Here is a 16,012-nt window from a genome sequence, read left to right as displayed (position 1 = left end):
ATACACCCACATTACCACAGAGCTGTGTGATTAATTACAGGTTAAATATCACTTGCAATTGCAAATCTGATCAGTCTGTACTTTGACTGTGTTCCTTAGCTGACTGTATTCTGACTGTGTGCTACCAAACACAGTATCAGATTACAGCAGCTACAGTCAGCAGAGTCTCCACTCTTAATAATATCAACTCTCAATAATCCACACTGGTCCTTCATATAACACACAGTATGACATCATGGACCCTTCACTCTGTTTAATTAACTTCCACAGAGAGACAGAAGATGGACAGAAGAGGAGAGAATGAAAATGGAGGAATCTGCTCTGCTGACTGGTGAGGAGGAGAATAAGAACTTTTGTACAATTTGATTTTATTATATGGGTTATAACCACATGTTGTGTGTGTGTAGGGGGGGGGGGGGGTGACAACCACACCACATAGTACAAATAACAGACTGTCACGTTGCAGTCCCCGACCACTCCCTTTTGGGCATGTGTTTACGTTGTCTGCGTCTACTCGTCTGCGTCTGTGGATCTCCGTGGGTGCGGTTACGTCTTGTGTTCATCCATCTCACCTGTGGCTCGTCTCGTCATCACGTGGGGTGTATGTGGTTTGTCTATTTAATGTGCGTTCGCACAGTGTCCTGTGCTCGTCGTTGTTTGAGTCTTACGTGTTCGATGTAAATGTGTTTCATGTGCGCTGTCTGCGCTAGTTAAGTGTGAATAAACGTAACGTTCGTTCAGTGAAAGAGGATTTCTGTCTCGTCCTTCCTCGTGCCTCCAGACGTTACACAGACAAGGACAAGATACGCTTAGATACACAGACCACAACAAGTGTAACACTATGAGATGAGAGACAGGTGCTACAGATAACACACACACACACACACACACACACACACACACAGAAACAAACACCCACAAAAATAAATGCAGCCACATGGACACACCTGAAGGGAGGAGTCAGGGGCAATTTGATGAATAGACTTAATCAAATTTTACTAACTGACAAAAACTTTACAATGCCAATTAATATTATTAATCTAACATAATTAACCTTTTTTCAGAGTTGAAGGTTGAAGGTTTTCCTGGGCCTGCAGTGCAGAACTTAATGTCTGTAATGGATGAACATAAAGCCTTGAGGAACGCTGAGAGTGAAGATCAGCTGGAGAAGACAGAGATCTACATCAGACAGATCCACCAGGAGATCAGACTCCTACAGGAAAGAATCATGAAAGAAAGAATGGAGATGAGAAAAAGGGAAGGAAAAGAACTTAGAGAAAAAATAACTGATGCTATAGATTCAATGAGGAGGACAGAACAGGCTGAGAATCTTAAGAGGAGAGTAACTGATCTTCAAAAAAATGAAAATGAATACCAACAAAAGTTAAAAGAGGAGCACAATGAGGAGAGAAGGAAAGACCTAGAGAGACTGCTGCAGAGAGAACATCAACAGAGGGAGACAGCAGAGCAGGAACTGAAGAACCTCCATGAGGAGAGGAGGATGAAGGTGAAGAACCTCAGAGTGGAGATGGAGAGCAGAGAGAAGAGTTCAGTAGAGACAGACACACACCTCATTAAGACCATCCTGCCTGAGTTCCAGCACCACATTCAAACTCTTATCATACAGAAACAGAAAGATGTTGATAGTAGAATAGATGAAAAAGACAGAGAGTTAGAGACACTGAGACTAAACCTGTCACACCTGGAGGAGAAACACTCACAGATGGAGAAGGACAGTAAACAGAAACTAGAGGACATTCATAAGACCTTAGAAGAGAAAGATAAACAACTAAGAGAAAGAGACACTTCATTAATACAGCAGGCGCAAACAATAGAAAACCAAAATAAAACCATCAAAAATAAGAATGAACTACTAAAGGAGAAAGAGAGACTACTGGAGAACACAGCAAAAGAGGTGGAAACCAGTAAACACCAACTGGAAACACTGGGAAAGGAACTACAGGAGAAAGAGAGACTTCTGAAAGAAAATACAAATACACTTCAGATGAAGGACAAGACAATAGAAGACAAGGAGACACAGTTCAGGGAGATTAAAGATGAAATGAGACAACAAAGAAGGACGTTAGAGGAGAATCAGAATAAACTGGAGGAGAAACACTCACAACTGGAGGAGAGAAATAAGAGTGTAGAAGAGAAAAACAACAAACTCAAACAAAAAGACACTGAATTAGAGGGACATTTAAAGACAATAGAGAACCAAAATAAAATAATAAATGAGAAGAATGAACTAGTCAAGGAGAAAGAGAGACTACTGGAGAACACAGTAAAAGAGGTGGAAACCAGTAAACACCAACTTGAGACACTGAGAAAGGAACTACAGGAGAAAGAGAGACTTCTGAAAGAAAATACAAATACACTTCAGATGAAGGACAAGACAATAGAAGAGAAGGACAAACAGCTCACAGAAATTAAATATGAACTGAGACAAACAACAGAGAAATTAGAGGAGAATCACAGAAAACAACTGCGAGAAATGGAGCAAATACTTGTGGAGAAAGACAAAGAAATAAGTGAGATGAAGGAACAGCTGAAAGACAAAGACATGGAGCTAGAAAAGAAAGACGTGGTTATAAAAGAACATTTAGAGACCATCAGATCTGCTTCTCAGAGAGATTCACTGTTACAGGAAACTAATGAAAGATTTGCAGATGCACTGAAGCAACTCACACAGAAAGACTCACAACTGGAGAATATGACCAGTCTGCTGAGTGAGAGAGAGACACTACTGGAGACCACAGTGAATGAGGTAGAAACCAGTAAAAAACAGGTAGAATCACTGGAGAAAAAACTGCAGGGGAAAGAGAGACTTCTGAAAGAAAATTCAGAAACCCTTCAGCTGCAGAACAAGACACTAGAAGAGAAAGAGACACAGCTCAGAGAGATTAAAGATGAACTGAGAGAACGAAGAGGGACATTAGAGGAGAATCAGAGAGAGTTGGAGGAGAAACACTCACAACTGGAGAATATGAGCAAAGTGCTGAGTGAGAGAGAGATACTACTGGAGAACACAGTCAGAGAGGAAGAAACCAGTAAAAACCAACTGGAGACACTGGGAAAGCACCTACAGGAGAAGAGCAGCCAACTCCAGGAGATGATGATCCTACTGGAACAACAGAAAACTGAACTGGCAGAAAAGAACAAACAGCTTGAAGAGAAAGACAAACAGGTTGAGGAGAAAGACAGACTTCTAGAGGAGAAAGACAGACTTCTAGACGAGAGAAGCAGACAGCTGCAGGAGAGGACAGACCCAGACCCACCAGTCCCAGTCAGGAGAAGACTCAGCAAACAAGGGGACCCTCCAAGCAGTGAGCAATTTGGTATTCAAACAAATATTGCTTTAAAAGAAGGTTTGTTATTGTGGTGGATATTTGTGATCTATTGCCTTGATCAAGAAACACAAAGTCTTATGATTGGTGAAGACTGGTGGTCATTAGAGATGTGATACTGGTGAAGATCAGGCAGACCAGACCAGAAAACTTAACACAGATGTAATATGAACACAAAGTGTAATAAAGTAAAGTAAGTAGTTGTAAAGTAATATATGAAATGTATCACTACCAAATTACACTGCAAAAAAGGCTAGTTGAAATATAAGAAAAAAATACTTAATTCAAGCATAAAGTTAATCAATACTAGTCAAATTATCTGTCCATGCAGCAAGATAATTTTACTTGACAAGAATTCTCAAAATAAGTTTGTTCAAGTCTTGAAATTAGATTGCTCTGACAGGCTGCAAGAGCTTAAAATAAGTCAAAAGTACTAATATTTAGATAAAATTACTTGAAAACAGATGTGCTAGACCACAGTAACAAGTCTAATATTCTGAATATGAGCAAATAATGCTTATTTAGTTTTTGGAACTCTTAATATAGGTTTTCTAATGTAAGTGTAAAATACTTAGTACTAGGGTATTATGACTACTTGAAACAAGTTGTCTCATCTTAAAACAGGTACTCTTAAAAACCACATTTTACTTGAAACTAGGTTTTAATCCAGGATCTTACATCTTAAAACAGGAAACCCATAAGTAATTCACCACCAAAACAAGTGAAAATTCTGTCAACATTTATTGACCGTACTGTAGACCATCAAACCACTTGTTTAAACACAGGGGCTTAATACACACTAAACAACTGAAGTACACAGCAATTGACTTAATACACACTAAACAACTGAAGTACACAGCAACTGACAGTGAACAACTGCACATCACTTTCCCAGTATACTGAGCAAACAGCAAGGTGAGGGAGGGAGGTAGGAGTGAGTAGAGAGAAAGAATGTGTGAATGAATGAGTGAGAAAGAGAGAAGAGGGAAAGAAAAAGATTGACACACACACAGAGAGAGAGAGAGAGAGAGAGAGAGAGAGAGAGAGAGAGAGAGAGAGAGAGAGAGTGTGGAGGCATTTAAATACACAGTGAACAACTGCATTTGAACATGACTTTCCCCACTAGTAAGCAAACAAAAAATGCAACTACTTCTCAATAAATGATTTCCACTCTGCCATTGCCCTCTTATATGCACCTGTAGCATCTCGATCATGGATTGTGTCACACAGTACCTCAGTTTGAATGACCGAGAGGAGGGTTGCAACACATTTTGGGTACGTCAGGTGCATCGTGTAGTAGTATGCCATCAACATCAACATCCCATCAAAGAACTCCTCCTTTGGTATGGTGCTTACAGGTACGTTTCCCACGGCAAGGATGCAGACCTTTCCATCAAAGAGTAACACAGGACTGGTGAGAGGGCGCTTTTCCAAGAAAAGTGACGGATCCTCCATTGCCTTTAATTTGAAAGAAAAAGAGAAATTTATAAATGTCTTTTTGTAAAAGACTAAGAAAAATCAATACACCAACTGAAATGCACAATAACCTCACCTGAAGGACATGCAATAGTGCTTCACTGGGATTCCCGAGCCGTTTTGGTGGTGAAGTTGGTGAGGGAAAGAGTGATGGGAGACCAGTCAAACAGGCAATGGTGAAATCCGCTGGAAGAGGCATAATTAGATAAATTAACATCCGTGTATCAGAGGTCCTGCAGACACAAATAGGAAGCTGAAGGATTACAGTTTTACAGAGTTCAGATTTGGAATAGAACTGCAACATACCTTCACGCATATTCAAGGGTATAGGTGGTTTCAGGACTTTCTTCCACACACCATAGAACTGTACATTGGCACAGAAGGTTTCCCATCTTTTCTTTGTTTCATCAATGTATTTGGGGTTGGTGCCACCCAAGATTCGACGCAGCTCATCCATTGCCTAGGATAAAATTGTGCATTTAGTGCAGCTGATATCATTACACAGAAACAAGCACACAAAAGAGTGAGATATGAAACTTACATTTTTAGGGTCTTTGAAACATGGATATGCTTCAAATATCTGCGCAATCCTGTCTTCCTCCTTCAACACACTTGAGTCGATGAAGGCCCGCCTTGCATCAAACTCAAGGTCCAAAATTTGAGCAACATCACTTTGGTTAGGTTTTGAGTTGGGCTTGCTGTACATGTTGGAGAGTGTTTTGTAATGCCTTGCCTGCATTTTCAGGCTGTCCTGATGTTCTGAAATACAACAGTAGAGTTCAGAAAGTTTAATTATTTCTAAATATATTTTCTTGATCAGCCAAAGAACAGGGAAAACACACAAATAAAACTCACTGGTAAATATTCAAAGTGCCAGTGTAAAAGGTAAGCTCTTTAAAATTTTATATTTTATACACGCACACAATAAAAACAATACTGCATGCAGTATTACCTGGATTTAAGTCATCATTGCTGACATCGCTCTCTGGAAGAATAACAGTTGAAGCAGTTGAAGCTGAAGAACTTGCAGTACCTTCTTCTTCTGTACTCGTTTCAAAGAGTGATCTCTTTGCGGACCCTCTTTGTGGCTTTGGGCCCTGCCTCTTTCTTGGAGACTTAATATTTTGCAGTCGCTTATACATTTTAGAGTAAATCGTCAGCTGTGGCAAAGGAAAGTTGATAAGTTAAGCTGTCATGTCATCCACCAAGCCCTTTAAATGTTTTAGATGCAAAATAACTTACATATGGCAGATCTGAAGTGTCACGTAGCATAGGGTAATAGTCAACGATCTTCTGTGACACTGCTCTCAGCTCATGTTTTGAGGGGTATCTTTCCTCTTTTCCCAGGGGACTAGCACGCAGAATGGCAACCATGCTGGTGATTGTGTTTCTGATGAGCCTGCAACTTAGCTCCTTTGACATCTTGCAAACTTTTTCCTTTCCATTGCGGAGCAAATCAAAATACTGGCTGCGCACCATGTCCAACTCTGAGTCTGTGTACACTACATACTCTGGTGGGTCTGGCAGTTTCACCGTTTTGGCTGTAATTTCATGAACAGGGGTAGAGGTCTGAGGCTGGCTTGTCAACACTGCACAGGTAGCGGACACATTCCCACTTCCTCGATCTTGATCAGGATCACCATCCTATACGAATTACAAAAACACACACAAAACATTCTTTAAAATAAAATAATTTTATGCTTTCCATAAACTTCCTGAGTTCCTCCACAGATGCATTACCTTTGGGCCAATCATGTCCCATAATTTCTTCCTCTTCAGAAAATTCTCTGGTCCAGGAAAGAGGTCTTTCAAATCTTCCCGACTTAGGGTTTTCAGAACCTCCTCATCAATATTTGCAGCTTTAAAAATATCAGTAACATGCCTGGCATCAGTATCACATTACACATGTTTTGGTACGAATTCTTCATTGAAACATAGCCTACAACTGTTCATATCTATGGATATTTGCTAGCAGCATGACCATGCTAACTGAACAAAAATGGCACACATTTTAAAATACATACAAAACGAGATGAATACACGAAGAATTCTTACACATTGTCCATCCTGATGAGCAAATAACCCCTAACTTAACAGGTCTTTCTTAGAAGTGCCAGCTATTTAATTTAGGTTTATCCCACATATTTCTGAAATGCTAACGTTAGCCTAGCTTGTGAACTTTATGTTGCTCCATCTGCGCATGATTCCATTAATGTACCAACTGACACCGTGCTTTGAAATAGCTTAGCTTAAACACAACTTACCCCGTAGCACCAACAGTGTAGTCTCATCTAAATCATCCATACCATCCAAGAAAGTGGCTTTTCTTTCTGTCTCTGTTCTCAAATGTAAGCAGTTATCTGAGGACAAAACATATCGATAAGTTTGCTAATGATACCTAGCAAAAGCATTTAGCTTTGTAATGTAGACTTGCTGACTATGGCTAGCTTTCGATTATAACTTTAAGCTCCTCAGTCTCCAAGCTAGGAGAGCAGGTAAAATATTAAATAATATCGGAACAAATGTATACAATATACTACACCAAAGATATCGTGAACATAATGTTAAATCCGTGCTTACCCCGACGTGCACTTTTCAGGCTTCCGTTGAACACTGCCGCTTTTTATCTGAAAAAGGCGCCAAATCTCTTCAACGTTGAACTGACGCATCTGTTTGACGTGCGGGTGAGCGGAGAGCAGGTCATAGAGCAGAGGTGTGAGCAGCGTGCGCAAATATTTTCTCATATATAAAATTGTACGACATAAGTTGTTGTAAAAATTCATATTCATATTTCTGGCAATTCATATTTTTGGTTAGCAAATAGGAAGCACAGGTGTAACCAATCCCACAGACAAGCACCAAAACGAGCCTACTAAATACTACTGGAGTGTCATGGCGGTGTGGCGGTGCATGATCTGTTTCGTTTTTGTTGCGTTAAGTTTAAAATCGCTCCTCAGCCACATAAATGTCACGCATGGCCGTAGTCAGGATTTCTGGGTTCTTTGTGGAATTGATGGTTGTGAACAAGATTTTAGAGTTTACAACTCATTTTATCGCCATCTTAAACGAACACACCCTTTGTATTTGGCGACCGGATGCCCACCAAGCGGATGGAGGACAACACCTACATCAGCTGTACTTGGGTCAGAGAACTTTGGTGCATCTATCTTTTCTGAAGCCACTACTCCTGCAAGAACATACTTTGTAGAGGAACAGTCACACGGTAGTCAAATTGAAACTTGTATGGAAACAACTCCTGATTCCCATTCTATTCAGGTAAGTTTTGATTTGGCAAATTGCAAAGTTAATTTTAATCCATGAGGCATATTTATGATTCTTGATTAAAATTACATGGTTTAGCCTACATGATTTCTGTATGTTGAAGTGAAGACAGTCAAAATGTATTCTATAAAATGTATTGTAGGTTATGAAACTTAAGTTGAAATTTAATATGTATTATGGATTTGGATATGTGCATTTGTTATGACTATAATAATAATAATAATAATAATAATAATAAGTTAAACTTATATAGCACCTTTCCTATTTCAATTCAATTTCAATGTTTATTTCAAATATGGAAAACTAAAAACAAAACAAATGATAAAACAGATAACAAAACAATTTATCAAAATTCCTATGAGAAGAGAAAAAAATAATAAATGAATAAATACGAAAGACTACTGAGATATTCAATTTTATTTATGAAAGGAAAATAATGGCGCTGGAACATCTGTAACCAAACCGGATATTGGCAAGTCTGCGGCAGCATTTGCAATCAGTGTCCGGGAGGAATGCCATTTGTCACAGGTCAGTTTTGCATAAAAAATGCATGCAGATGGAGTGAATGTAATAATAATTGATAAACTGACACCTTAATTGTAAAGTAGGCTCATTCGAATGCATCAGAATGTGTTGCATTTAATTCTGTGAGGTCATGACATTATATTAGTAAAAAATTAAGACCAATTGATGACTTTTCACAGAGGACCGTCAACAGAGTCATTGGGGGGGTGCAACAGTACCAAGCAACTCTCTTGGATACATTAAGGATAAGAATGAGAAGAATTTTCGACAGACATCCAGAGACAACCACTCAGCTTCAAAATGAGGTTCTGAATACTTTTGATACTTTCAGAGATCCTTTCTCAACCACAGCATATGGACAGAATAGGACTATTTGTGAACTCTTCAGTCCAGTCTGCCCAGAGGAAGTTGTTGTCTCTCAGAAGATTTGTTGGGTGAAACAAGGTAGTTCAAAGGTTATGGCCATAAGAAACAAATGTTTTTACTATGTACCACTAATTGAAAGTCTAAAGCAGCTACTGACCAATTCTAGAATTTTCTCCATGTTGAACACTGTACCACAGAGAAGCAGAGAGGGATTCTTGTATGACTTTTCAGATGGTGCTCTATTTACATCTCATCCTTTATATTCTGTGAGGCCTAATGCTTTGCAGATCATTTTGTACTCAGACGATATTGAAATATGTAACCCTCTAGGGCCCCATACTTCTTCAAATAAGTTGTTAATGGTTTACTACAGTTTAGGTAATATTGATCCAAAATTTAGGTCCAAGTTAGCAGCAATACGACTCCTTGCTATTGCAAAATCTGTTGATGTTTCTAAATGGGGTATAGATGTTATTTTACAAAGAATTATAAAAGATCTTAATCTACTTTATAATGGTGTCAAGGTTGAAACACCACATGGTGAAATGAACTTGTTTGGAGCTGTGATAGCAGTATGTGGAGATACACTTGCTCAACATGAGCTTGCTGGCTTTAAAGAAGGGGTTGGCTTTGCCTATAGCAAGTGCAGACACTGTGAATGCACCTTTGAGGATATGCAAATACATTTTGATGAGAATAATTTTGTCAGAAGAACACTAGAAAGGCACATTAGGCAATGTCTTGAAATAGACAAGGCAAGCACAGATACTTTAAAGGCCTCCCTCAAAACTACTTACGGAATTAATAGAAGAAGCAGACTTATTGATGTTCCTGCATTTGACCTAATCAGACAAACTCCACAGGACATAATGCATGTAATTTTTGAAGGTGTTGCACCAATGGAAATCAAGCTTGTGTTAAAAAGTCTTATACTGTCAGGTAATCTAGAGTTAGATGTGTTCAATTCAGCCATTCAGAGTTTTCCTTACTCGCCTCTTGATATACGTGATAAACCTTGCCCTGTTAGTGTCAGCACTTTGACAGCAAGTGACAACAAATTAAAACAATCATGTGGGCAAATGTTAATACTGTTAAAAGTATTACCTTTTATTCTGTATGACTTGGACAATGAGTATGTTACATTCATTGTTAAGCTGATTGAAATTGTACAGATTGTTCTTGCTCCTATTATTTCTTTACAGACAGTAATACGGCTTAAACTTATGATTGAAGAACACCTTAGTCAGTTCAAACATTTATTTCCCGAAACTAATGTAATACCCAAGCAACATTACATGTTGCATTTGCCCAGTCAAATTCAATCCCTTGGTCCTTTAATAAGAACTATGTGCCTGCGATTTGAGGCCAAGCACAGTTATTTCAAACAGTGGGCTCTAAAATTGAATTTTAAAAATGTGTGCAAGTCACTTGCCAAACATAATCAATTTCTTGAATGTTGTCAGAACGAAATTGGCATTGAACATCCCATTTTCGCAACCGAGAAGGAATTGGGGCCTGTTACTGATATTTCAAATACTGATTATGTTAAGGCCAAATTTAGAGATTTTTTAAATATGGACATCAGTCAATCTGTTGTCTCTGTGAAGTGGCTAATTCTCAATGGAAATAAATACATCAGTGGCAGGTCTCTAATTATTGCAGATGTGAATGATACTTTGCCTGTGTTTGGACTGGTTAAAGACATCTTTTTAGTAGATTCTTCTTTTGTTGCTTTTGAATATCAGCGTTATGAAACATTGCATTTTGATAACAATTTGTTGGCATATGAAGTTACAGTTCCTACTATTGCCCAGGCAACAGAATTGGTGCATGAGCTTTTAGATCAAACCTCATATTTTCCAATAAATTTTAAGGATAGTGTGTTTGTGCCAATAAAATATACTCTCTGTGATGTTATTGTACATAGGAACGGCCCCAGGTACATATAATGAGCTCTGGATGAGATGTCCTCCTATACTGTACATTAGTTTGCTGTAGCTAGCTATGTATTGGCCAGTTGTAGGCTGTTTGTTTCACTGATCCGATTCCATTGTTGAAAAGTGGCCAAAGCCAATCTTTTGTTGGTTTGCTTACTTTGTTCATCTAATTTCAATGATGAAATGGCATTTACCAATAAAAATTATTGTGAATTCTTCTCGAATTAAGAAATCGGACTTAAATCAAGAAATGTAATGTATGAATCAAACTCAGTTTATGTGGCTAAATCTTGAAATTAGTTTTATGTTGTGGAATAAAAGAGTATAAATTGATTCCTAAGGTATTTTTACCAATAATTTACTAAATTTAAGATTTCTTGACTAAGTAAGATAAGATGGACACATTCATGATGAATTTTAAGATTATGCTATGGGACCAAATGTAAGAAACTAGTGAATAACACTTGAAACAAGATAATCAATATAAAATTTCCTAATGTAAGATTTTAAATCTTGGTAAGAAGACAAAAATTTGCAGTGTACACATGCTAAGCTGTAGCAACAACTGAAGTATTATAGCTACTAAACTACGGACTCTGACATATTAGGTATGAAGCCAAACATAAGTTATTCTTTGAAAACAATTACTTCTGTTCTATCACAGATTATTTTAATAATGCTCATCTGTTAACTCTGCCTTCTGAATAACGTGTTCTCTGTTCTGTCTGGTTCTGCTGTATTATAGTGAGTGGAGAGATGCAAGACTCAGCAGCTCCACTCAGGAGGAGAATCAGTATGAAGGGACGTTGTCCACTGAGTAAGGGATTAATAGAGATACATATAGTACCTTGAGGGTTTATTAACATCTGGTTATCAGGTTGCAGTAAAACAAAATGTGTTGAATTCTTTATTCTTTTCCAGTGAGTGGAGAATCCTCCAGTCCACATTCTCCAGTGCTGGTTCCTGTACCAGAACTCAGGCTGGTGCTGCTGGGGAGGACTGGGTCTGGGAAGAGTGCAGCAGGAAACACCATCCTGGGCAGAGAGGAGAGGAGCCAGGCTGCTACATCTACACTCCCCCAGCAGAGTGAGAGCAGACAGGGGGAGGTGGCTGGGAGGAAGGTGACTGTGGTGGACACTCCTGACTGGTTCTGCCCTGAACTCTCTCTGGAGGAGGTGAGACAGGACGTGGGACTCTGTGTCCATCTGTCTGCCCCAGGACCCCACGCCTTCCTCCTAGTCATACCAGTGAAGCAGCCTGCAGGAGAGGAGAGAGGGATGCTGGAGAGAATGGAGGAGATGTTTGGAGAGAGATGTTGGAGGAACATCATGATCCTCTTCACTATTAGTGAGGAAGAGCAAAATCCTGAACAGTTCATTCAGTCAGGAAGCCAAGAGGTCCAGACACTTGTGGCAAAATGTGGGAACAGGTTTCACTGTCTCAACATTAAGGAGAGTGGGGATGGGTCTCAGATCTCAGAGCTGCTGGAGAAGATAGAGAAGATGGTGGAAGGAAACAGAGAGAGATTCTACAGTAGTGAGATCTACCTGGAGACAGAATCTCTGATCAGAGAGATGAGGATTAAAATTCTTAAGAAAAGGGAAGAAAATAAAGCAAATGATGAAAAAGAAATGAAAGAGAAATTGGAAAAGGAGATGCAAGACTCTCTGAAAAAGATTGAGGGAGTGATACAAGGACATGAAGGAGATATCAGACAACTTAATGGTCGAACAACTGAACTGGAGAGAAAGATGAAAGAAGAAATGGATGAAGAAAAAAAGAGAGAACTGAAACGAGAGCTGGACGGAGAGGTAGAGCGAAGGATAGGAATGGAAGAAAAGGTGAAGAAACTGAAAGAGAAACGAGAGATGGAGAGGACAGAGATGGAGGAGAGACACAGACAGGAGATGGAGGAGATCATGGAGAGGTATGAAGGAGAGGCCAGGGTGGAGGCAGAGAGGAACCTCATGAAGATAATCCTGCCTGAACTCCAGAGAAACATTTTGGTCTCAAAGTCCAAGATGCAGGAGGAGTTTAACAGGCAGATGGAGGAGAAGGACAGAGAGCTGAAGACACTGAGACAGAGAGTGAAGGAACTCAGTAGGACCCTTCTGGAGGAGGTTTATAAACACACAAATACAGTGACTCTCACAGACTGAAGCGGAAACAGATAAATAGGTGTCCACCATTCTGTGAATGATTCTTCACTGCTGGAGACACTGAGACAGAGACTCTCAGAGCTCAGAGAGATTCAGTCACTCAGAAAGGAGGTTTACCAGTCAGCTGTGCTGAGAATTACAGAGACAGAGAGAGCAGACACAGCATCAGGAAAAGATTCAAGATGGAGAGTCTGGACTGGTCAGATGGAAGTTCTGGAAGAAGGATCATCATTAGAAAACAAGAGGAGATGTTATGGATGTATGAGCTCTGTCATTTTAATAAAATCATTTTAAAATTCAAATCAAAATATGCTTCTGTAAACACAGAAAAATCAGCTCAGCTGCTGGAGGTGGAAACTCTACAGTATTACAAACAGCAGTAAGTGGACAAAGTGCTGCAGTGAGTCTGTGTGTTAATGATCTGCACTACTGACACACTGTGACAGAAGAAGACTGCAAACGAAAAAGGAAGTGATCACACCAAGTCTCAGGAAAAAGGAGGATTTAATGATAACATGCGCCAACCAAAGACCTGTGACATGAGCCAAATTAAGGAAACAATAACAAGCAGTCAACTGGTACAAAGACTAGACATAAATAAATAAATGAATGACCATCAGGTGGTGCCCTAATAATAAGTCCCACCCACCTGAGGGACGAACATAATGCTACAATAACAGGACAACTGCTGCTGTAGACAGTGACGACCAGCAGGGGGAGCCCCCGTATCGTGACACATTCTCCAATAATCACATGTGAATTAATCTAAGTTGTTACATACAGATATTTCAGGTTATTTGGGATTTCTATAAGTATTAAGTTTCTAGTTCTAGTAATTGATTATCCAGTTACGTGTACAACACTATTTAGTCACTTCCTGCTTTCCTCCTGTACAGACGCTTTTCTGCCAGCTCTGCCTGTCCTTTACTGTTTTTTTTTTCATGTATTTGAGTTATATCTACAAGGTAAAGTTATTTTTACAAGTTAATAGGATCCATTACTCATTACTTCACTTGGTAAGCTTTTTTACATTCATCTGTAGATAATTTAGCATTTTTGACACTCCGACAGTCCGACACTGTGAGTGAACTGTTTTTTGCGCCTCAACCTTGTGAGTGAGTGGTTTTCGTGCACCATTCTATCAGCAGCTGATATTGTTCCCAGCTGTGAAATACCTGCCAGAACTTCTCGGGTGTTAATTTTGCACTTGGATTTTTAACTTGGGTATTTGAGCCTTGTGTGCCCGGTGCTTTTGCGATTATGGCTCATGCTTCCACATCATCTATTTGCTCTGAGTGTATCAAACTGTCTCAGAGGGTTGTGGAACTTCAGGAAAGAATCCATACCTTACATTCTATAAGGGAGGAGGAAGAATATCTGGACTCGATTCTTGCCACACAAACTGCTGATAAAACCATCCCTGTGACTGGCAAAGAAAGAGACGTTTCTCTCCATTGTCGCTGGGGTGTACTGGGGGCAAAGCCTAAGCTCATCTTGGCCTCAACTCCCGTTAACAACAACAATGATAAGGGCTGGACTCTTGTTCGGGGAAAGGAACGTAGCAGAAACCACCACAGCAGCGGCGGCAAGCAGCAATCTTCAGAACAGAACATTCTTTTAGATAACAGATATGAAGCTCAGTCACTCAGAAAGGAGGTTTACCAGTCAGCTGTGCTGAGAATTACAGAGACAGAGAGAGCAGACACAGCATCAGGAAAAGACTCTCAAGAAGAGGGAGAGTCTGGACTGCTGAGATGGAGGTTCTGGAAGAAGGATCATCATTAAAAAAACAAGAGGAGATGTTATGGATGTATGAGCTCTGTCACTTTAATAAAATAATTTTAAAATTCAAATCAAAATAAGCTTCTTTAAACACATTAGAGACTCCTCAGCTGCTGGAGGTGAACACTCAGCATTATAAACAGCAGTAAGTTTACACAGTGCTGCAGTGAGTCTGTGTATTAATGATCTGCACTACTGACACACTGTGACGGGCGAGGACTGCAAACTAAAAAGGAAGCGATCACACCAAGTCTCAGGGAAAAAGGAGGATTTAATGATAACGTGCGCTAACCAAAGACCCATGACATGACCCGAATTAAGGATGCAATAACCTGCATTCAACTGGTACAAAGAAGAGACATTAATAGACGAAGAAACGACCGTCAGGTGGTGGCCTAATAATAAGCCCCGCCCACCTGAGAGACGAACACAATGCAACAGTAACAGGACTGCCGCTGTGGACGTGGGCGACCGACGGGGGGAGCACCCTGTATCATGACACACACATTCAGCAATACTTACATGTGAATTAGTCTAGTTGTTACATGAAGATATTTCAGGGTATTTTGTAATTTTTGTAAGTAATCATTTACTAGTAATTGATTATCCAGTTACGTGTACAACACTATTTACTGGAAAGTACTTTATATTTGTAACTAGGTTGTACATATTTTTATTTATTGTGGGTTAAGTGCAATTTCTAAATGTGAGTAATAAAATTGTGAGAAATAAAATTTAAATTTATATACTTCAACATTTTCATGCTTTTATTTTGTACCTAAATGTGTTTTGTATTCTCCAGTGTTTACTGTACAACAGTAGGAAAACTTACGTTTGATGCAGTGATAGTGTAGAGGGTAACGAGAAACAGGGCCAGGACAGTCCATTGTGGAGCCCCTGTGCTGCAGAGAACTGTGTCAGGTACTGGGGTCTGTTTGTAAGTTAATTTTCCATGCTGTGATTCTTTGGTCCAGCCCGGCACCCTCCATCATCTCAGTATAGTGGGCCTGACTGTGTTGAATGCACTGAGGTCAAAGAACATCATCCTCACAGTGCTTCTTGCCCTGTCCAGATGAGAGAGAGTTATTTGAAGAAGGTAAATAATTGCATCATCCACCTCAATGCCTGGCTGATATGT

The 16,012-nt window shown here is 39.6% G+C and overlaps 4 protein-coding genes across 4 annotated transcripts in view; 3 read left to right on the top strand and 1 right to left on the bottom strand.

Moving 5' to 3' along the window:
* The window catches only part of LOC143518381 (uncharacterized), a 52,645-nt gene that overhangs the window by 1,555 nt on the left and 35,078 nt on the right, over positions 1 to 16,012 (top strand). Inside the window, exons 3-4 of the mRNA XM_077010837.1 lie at positions 271 to 331; positions 1,065 to 1,915. Of these exons, the coding sequence (XP_076866952.1) occupies positions 271 to 331; positions 1,065 to 1,915 (912 nt within the window). The remainder of the gene's footprint in view (positions 1 to 270; positions 332 to 1,064; positions 1,916 to 16,012) is intronic.
* On the top strand, positions 2,006 to 3,463 carry LOC143518312 (uncharacterized). Its single transcript, XM_077010754.1, has 2 exons — positions 2,006 to 3,326; positions 3,414 to 3,463. Exons 1-2 carry the CDS (start codon positions 2,006 to 2,008, stop codon positions 3,461 to 3,463), a joined length of 1,371 nt encoding a protein of 456 aa, XP_076866869.1.
* LOC143518394 (uncharacterized) lies at positions 4,430 to 8,184 on the bottom strand. Its single transcript, XM_077010856.1, has 9 exons — positions 7,404 to 8,184; positions 7,088 to 7,183; positions 6,564 to 6,682; positions 6,066 to 6,467; positions 5,776 to 5,983; positions 5,365 to 5,582; positions 5,130 to 5,283; positions 4,900 to 5,009; positions 4,430 to 4,805 (listed from the first exon to the last, which is right to left on the bottom strand). Exons 2-9 carry the CDS (start codon positions 7,125 to 7,127, stop codon positions 4,494 to 4,496), a joined length of 1,563 nt encoding a protein of 520 aa, XP_076866971.1. The 5' UTR covers positions 7,128 to 7,183; positions 7,404 to 8,184; the 3' UTR covers positions 4,430 to 4,493.
* LOC143518407 (GTPase IMAP family member 7-like) lies at positions 7,124 to 13,357 on the top strand. Its single transcript, XM_077010882.1, has 5 exons — positions 7,124 to 8,099; positions 8,535 to 8,633; positions 8,810 to 8,935; positions 11,679 to 11,750; positions 11,855 to 13,357. The coding sequence occupies exons 4-5, from the start codon at positions 11,690 to 11,692 to the stop codon at positions 13,090 to 13,092; spliced, it is 1,299 nt and encodes a 432-aa protein (XP_076866997.1). The 5' UTR covers positions 7,124 to 8,099; positions 8,535 to 8,633; positions 8,810 to 8,935; positions 11,679 to 11,689; the 3' UTR covers positions 13,093 to 13,357.

This window comes from Brachyhypopomus gauderio, chromosome 7 (assembly GCF_052324685.1).
Source record: "Brachyhypopomus gauderio isolate BG-103 chromosome 7, BGAUD_0.2, whole genome shotgun sequence".
NCBI classification, from domain to species: domain Eukaryota; kingdom Metazoa; phylum Chordata; class Actinopteri; order Gymnotiformes; family Hypopomidae; genus Brachyhypopomus; species Brachyhypopomus gauderio.
The sequence above is the reverse complement of the archived record's forward strand: the minus strand, read 5'-3'. Positions and strand labels throughout refer to the sequence as shown.

What these genes read in the sequence shown, in the direction of transcription:
- LOC143518312 (XM_077010754.1), top strand. Translation starts at nt 2,006, where the DNA reads ATGAAGGACAAGACAATAGAAGACAAGGAGACACAGTTCAGGGAGATT. An exon ending in ACAAGGGGACCCTCCAAGCA is followed by an intron (nt 3,327 to 3,413) that starts GTGAGCAATTTG and finishes GCCTTGATCAAG; the next exon opens with AAACACAAAGTCTTATGATT.
- LOC143518394 (XM_077010856.1), bottom strand. Translation starts at nt 7,127, where the DNA reads ATGGATGATTTAGATGAGACTACACTGTTGGTGCTACGGG. An exon ending in ACACTTCAGATCTGCCATAT is followed by an intron (nt 5,984 to 6,065) that starts GTAAGTTATTTT and finishes CCTTTGCCACAG; the next exon opens with CTGACGATTTACTCTAAAAT. An exon ending in ACCCTTGAATATGCGTGAAG is followed by an intron (nt 5,010 to 5,129) that starts GTATGTTGCAGT and finishes TGCCTCTTCCAG; the next exon opens with CGGATTTCACCATTGCCTGT.
- LOC143518407 (XM_077010882.1), top strand. Translation starts at nt 11,690, where the DNA reads ATGCAAGACTCAGCAGCTCCACTCAGGAGGAGAATCAGTATGAAGGGA. An exon ending in GAAGGGACGTTGTCCACTGA is followed by an intron (nt 11,751 to 11,854) that starts GTAAGGGATTAA and finishes ATTCTTTTCCAG; the next exon opens with TGAGTGGAGAATCCTCCAGT.